The 6,352-nt window shown below is 38.4% G+C and overlaps 1 protein-coding gene across 1 annotated transcript; it reads left to right on the top strand.

The window, feature by feature from the left end:
- The first annotated feature begins 728 nt into the window (after positions 1 to 728).
- On the top strand, positions 729 to 5,861 carry UTP14A (U3 small nucleolar RNA-associated protein 14 A). Its single transcript, XM_051214966.1, has 6 exons — positions 729 to 846; positions 886 to 1,274; positions 1,306 to 1,654; positions 1,690 to 1,896; positions 4,859 to 5,317; positions 5,423 to 5,861. The coding sequence occupies exons 1-6, from the start codon at positions 838 to 840 to the stop codon at positions 5,642 to 5,644; spliced, it is 1,635 nt and encodes a 544-aa protein (XP_051068152.1). The 5' UTR covers positions 729 to 837; the 3' UTR covers positions 5,645 to 5,861.
- The last annotated feature ends 491 nt before the right edge of the window (positions 5,862 to 6,352 follow it).

Below are 6,352 nucleotides of genomic sequence, written 5' to 3'. Positions count from 1 at the left end.
TTATAGGTGCTACAGCACCTCATATTTTCGTCTGTGTCGAAATTTCAAAGCTGTTTTTATCTTGAGCGCTGTTTCTAAGAAATCTGGTATATCAGGGGCATTACATCTAGCAGATTTTTGAATTTCATATGGTTTGTATACAGACATGAGTTGCATTCCAGCCATGAGCTTGTGGTTTTGAGAGTTTTATAACTTAAATTGCTTGATGATCGATAAAATGTTAATATTTTCCCTATAACATACATCATTCTTCAGTCATTAACTGTAAATAACTAGCAATGACCTGCTGTTCACTTTTAGTAAATTTAGCGTTTGTACCTAGTATCCGATAATTATAATCTCGAATGTTAGTAGATTGATTGATGTTCTTGGTCTTAATGTTTTAAAGGACGGTGACAGCCTCAATTACATCTGAAATGACAAAACTATCTTTTACGAGGACACCACAAGATTTCACTAGCATAGAACAAATTAGTCAGATGACTGTCGACTTTCCCATTGAACCATCAGCCAGTAGAATTCACTACTTCAGTACGTTATTGGAGCTCCATCTGTCGACTCTTGCCACGGCTAACACAGGTCATTAAGCCTTCTATTCTTTCCAAACTGGAAATTAAACGAGCGATTTATTATATACCTCCCAAGTCTCATGTGTTTTAAACTCAGGCCTTATTTTCCTTTTTTATGTAAGTTTGTGTAATATCATTTAAAAGCACTTTTTCTCTATGGATTTATTGAACACTATCGTTCATATTCCAGTCCCCTTAGCATTCTGTCGTGATATCATTGTATCTGATCAAACAGAAGCGATTGTTTCGTTTTTCTCCTTGACTGACGATGTTGGAGGTTAGTTGTCTGCATAAAATTAAGCTTCAAGATCCTTAGTGTGCAGCACCTGGAGTTGAGGATGCTAACGTATGGGGTCTTATAAGTTTAAAGAAAGGTGATAAAAAAGCCCAAAGGAAAATTCTGAATGAGTTCCACAGACACAACAAGGTGTTGAATGAAACTGATGAGATTCAGGATGCAAGACAAGCCAGAAGGATAGCTTTCAGAGGAATTAAACGTCAGCTTAATCTCTGGAAAGGCCCAGTACATAAAAATCGTCTTGCAGAACAAATCGTTTTTCCAATAAATGACAGAGAAATCGTTATGTCAGCCTCCCAAGAGGCTGCAAAAATGAAAGAGCAAGTTTATGTCAAGGATACCATAAAAGATTCGACAAATTTACAGGGGAAATTATATAATGCACTGTATAGAGATATGGACACAAGGTTAGTCTTTTTTCATTTTGTTAGTTCTTAGTACACCTCAGGAAGAAATTCCAGAAAAAGCAGCGAAGATGGTTTCCAAGATGCTACTGGAAAAAATCGCTATGCGTGACAGAGAACGTTTCTTACTTGCTCGAGCTGCTGCTCGTAACAAGCGTCAAAATAAAATTAAAAGCAAACGATTTCATCGCCATTTGAAGGCACGTACTATGAAGGAATATGAAAAAGAAACGGAGTCATTGCGGGTCAATAATCCTCGGAAATTTGCTGAACGTCTTCTCAGTGCCGAATTAAGTAGAGTCAGAGAAAGAGCCAGTCTGAAACATAGAGGTGGTAGCAAGTTTGCAAAATTACAGAAGTTGAGAGCAAAGTATGACTCTGAGGTAGCTATATGTTAATCTTACTTATAACTTACCAGGCTAGAGCAGCTGTAGCAGACATGCACGAGTTATCTAGGGAGACCACAAGAAGGACTGATCCCGACCTTCTATCTGATACTGACGAATCTGATGTATCTTTATCATCTGAATCTGAGGGGGAATCAGAAGGGTCTGATTTTAATTTAGACGATGATGCCGACGAGGAAGTTAATGGAGTTACTCAAACCCTCGGCTGGTGGAAAAAGGTAAAATATGATCTTTTTCCAACATATACTAGCTGGTCAACGTATATTTCTACAAGACATGAATATTTTCGCTCGCTTCTCTCTAGGAGATCCACTAAATATAACGGAGTATATATTTTATGCATATATTGGCTACGCCATAGTTTAGTGGTTCGACTTTCGACCACCAGGCCATAGGTTCGAACCCTATTTTGGTTCGTGAAACCGGGTAGCACAATTAATCATCACAGTGAGTTTAACTTGTAACTAAATTCTTGATGCATAAACTAATGAGTACGTTCTACAATCAACTCTTCTACTTATCCGAAATCTCATGTTAGCAGAGATCACATATCAACTATATTTCTTGTGGTTATTTCTCCACTACCGTTGTTGTTGTTAACTTTTTGATTCACATCTTGTTAATTCTCCCGTTATGTTGAAGCCTGACAACTCAAACTAATATATATCTGTACCCATTTCCACACTTTATATGATTGTCTAATAGTGCTTACTTTTTTAGTCAGCCAGTTCATTAGTTTTCTGTGTTTGTATCCTACGATCTCTAGTCAACCTGAATGGCAAGTTAATGTAGGTCCTCCGTCCCTTTACGAAGTTGAAAAAGCCATAGGAAATCTGAAACGACGGAGAGCAGCAGGCCCTGACAGGTTTACTCCTGAGATTTTCAAGGATGGTGGTCCAGTATTAGCAATGAGATTAACCGAGGTCTTAGGTAGAATTTGGGAACTGGACGTAATCCCATCTGACTGGTCTCAATCACTGATTGTGCCAGTCTATAAGAAAGGACAAAAGTCCTCTTGTGACAATCACAGAGGAATCAGTTTGACTAATATAGTGTCTAAAACATTAGCTTCAATAATACTTCGACGCCTAATCAAAGCTCGTGAAGAGCAGATTAGAGAAAATCAGGCTGGTTTTCGACCTGGACGTGGTTGTATAGATCAGATATTCACACTACGTCAGGTTCTAGAACACAGACACACATTCAGACGCCCCGCAATGGTAGTATTTCTCGACCTTAAGGAGGCATTCGACTGTGTTGATCGTGAGGTTCTATGGCAGTGTTTGTCACTGAAAGGAGTACCAAAGAAGTACACTAACCTTATAAAGGCTCTCCACTCGAACACAACTGGTCGAGTGACAGCTTATGGAGAACTGTCATCAGAATTGATTACCTCAAGTGGTGTTCGTCAGGGCTGTCCACTCTCCCCATTCTTGTTCAACTTTGTGGTCGACGTACTTTAAGAGATAACACTCTCCTCATCTAAATTTACAGGGGTTGAACTTCTACCAGGAGGTCAACTTGTTGACTTAGAATATACCGATGACATAGTTCTATTTGGTGAAGACGCTGACAAAATGCAGTCTTCTGACCACTCTAAGCAACAATGCAAGCACGTTCGGGATGCGATTCTCTCTCTCGAAATGCAAAATGTTGCTTCAGGATTGGGTTACATCGACACCCGAACTAGTGATAGGGAGTGAAGTAATTGAGCATGTCGACCGCTTCACTTATCTTGGAAGTCTCATCAGCCCTTGTGGTTTGGTGTGTGACAAAATCTCAGCACGGATACAGAAGGCTCGACTAGCTTTCACCAACTTGCGTTATTTATGGCGTAGGCGAGATATCCGTCTATCAACCACAGGACGTGTTTACTGAGCAGCAGTTCGTCCCGTCCTACTTTATGGCAGTGAAACATGGCCGGTAAGAGTAGAGGATATTCGTAGGTTACTAGTATTCGATCATAGGTGTCTTCGAAACATTGCTCGTATATCATGGGACCATCGAGTAAGTAACACAGTTGTTAGGAAACGGGTACTAGGTAATGATGGCAAATCAGTTGATGAAGTAGTGAAACTTCATCGGTTGAGATGGCCGGGACATGTGTTACGTATTCCCAACGACCGACTACCTCGACGTGCTATGTTCAGTGGTATAGGAGTAGGTTGGAAGAAAGCTAGGGGCGGCCAAACCAAAACATGGCACCAGTCCGTGAAGTCACTGACAAGTAGACTGAGTCATGTTGGTAGGTGTAGACTACCTGGTTGGGGACCACGAGATGATAGCAACCGATGATTAGGGACCCTGAATGACATGGCTCAAAATCATTTGCAATGGCGCAGGTGCATCCACTCTCTGTGTTCTTTTAAATTCTAATTTCTTTATTCCTCCTTGTCTCTTTTTTTCTCTTTCCAAATTTATTTCACTGGATTATACTCTTTAAATAACATCTCCAAACCCTAATCTTCCCGATCACTGCTTATACTCTTATTACCTCTACCACTACGGGGTTTGAATCGACAACTGCATCTCTGTGCTAATGTGGTGTGGCAACTCGAACTGATGTGCGTACGTACGAAGTTCTACGTTGTTACTGACTGACTGACTGTGTTTGTGTACGGTCGCATCGTACAATAGTACAATTATAATAGATTTTCGAAATTTGCATGTAAAGATAATTTTGTCTTACTACATAGTTCACCTTCGTGCTCTACACTTGAAGTTTATCGAATGCAATTGAACCTGAAACTGCTTCCTATTATATGCGTAACCTACCACTGACATCGCGTAGTGTAGTTATGACGAAATATACCTTGTTTGTGTAGTTTGGTTCACATAAAATGGTCAAAAGTGAAAAGGTGCATACATATGTATATGTATCCTTATGATTTTCTCTTCTGATTACTGTAATTTAAATTTATTGGTAAGGATTACCTATACAGTGCATAACTTTTATAGACTTTATAGATTAAACAATTCTTGTATTTGACTTTTCTCTGTGTGACTCCTAACTTCTATCTACGACAAAATCCAACTTACTCGACTGAGTTTCATATCGGTATTCGTTTTGCAGTGTCATTATTTAAACTCAGAAATACCCAGTCATGTTTTCAATAAGTGATAATTATGTATTATAGTTCAGTTTCAGATAGTTGAGTGGTCATAAATGTTCTCATTTAGGGCTCAACCAAGAACAAATCGAAGACCGAACATCAAACAACTGTTGGAGCTGTGCTTTCCACTCAGGCAGCTGAAGAAGTACTAGAAAAATATGAAGTCAACCAGATGATTTTAAGTGAACCAGTAGTGTGCAATACTAGTGTGGCTGCAGAACCAGATGTAGTTGATCCCAATTCAGAGGGGTTTTTCCATGCGCTTCAAGAAAGCTTTGCGAATGATCCTGCATTACAACAGAAGTTTTCCGCAGAGAAATCTGAAACTGTAAAAGATGAGGCCCCTCAAGATATTGATACATTTCTGCCTGGATGGAATTCCTGGACAGGTCCAGGAACTGAAAAGGCTGATGAAAGAAAGCGGAGATCCAGAATTATACCTGCTCCTAGAGTAAAACGTGAAGATGACAAAAAACCTCACGTAATCATCAAACGGCGTGTAAACCAAGATTTCAAGCAACACTTGGTATGTCATATATATATATATATATATATATATATATATATATTCATGAATGTCTTTGATTTTTTGCAATCCTCTGTTAATTTTTTTCACTTCAATCTTTGCTAGGTAAAAACTATTCCGTTCCCATACAACACACCAGAACAATTTGAAGCTTTTATCTCTCAGCCTATTTGTAGAGAATGGACAACAGAACTTACACATCGTGAGCTAACAAGGCCCAAAGTTACAGTTCAGTCAGGTCGTATTATCAGACCAATATCTAAGTCTGCAGCCTTACTACGTGATAAAGATATAGAGCATTTTGTTAAACAAAACAAAAACTCTTAGTATCATGTACATTACTTATCTTTTTATGAGTTATCAATATCTACATTGTAATATGAAATATAACATTCGTAGATTGTTCAGTATTATTTAAGGTAATTTAATTACAGTAAATGTTCTATAAGAAGCTTTTGCCCTAGCGGCGTGTTGATTGACATATGTAGTATTAAACACGTAGTTTTTAATGTCCGGTGAGTGATATTCTGAAGTAACAATTACTTTGGTTATGGAATGTAATGGTTTTAAAATCGATATGGATCCTATATGAACGACTAATCATGACGCTGCCGCATTAATGTAGACAATTGGCAACATGCAGAATGCGTTTGTTTTACGTGTTACATCGAATCTCATCAAAAAGTGGACACTTCTTATAATTACGAAAATGTGAATAGTGGTATTATGTGTAATCAAAGGATTTTAGGTGGGAAGTTGCGTAGTAAGTAATCTTTCGAAAAGTACAATAATTATTGGGCAGGAAAATTAACAGCCATAGCAAATCAGCAGTCCAGTTTCAAACAAGGTATAATTATCTGAATATTAATAAAATATACTATTAAATAATAATGACCGACCAGTGTTGTCTGACTTTCGATAATACTGTTAACTGAGCTTAGTCATGTCAGGAGTAAGATAGTTATCGTCACCTACAATGGATGGTCATCGCGCTACTTCGCGAACTGATTAAAGTTACGATTACGGATTTTTTTA

Source organism: Schistosoma haematobium, chromosome 2 (assembly GCF_000699445.3).
Source record: "Schistosoma haematobium chromosome 2, whole genome shotgun sequence".
NCBI lineage: Eukaryota > Metazoa > Platyhelminthes > Trematoda > Strigeidida > Schistosomatidae > Schistosoma > Schistosoma haematobium.
The sequence above is the reverse complement of the archived record's forward strand: the minus strand, read 5'-3'. Positions and strand labels throughout refer to the sequence as shown.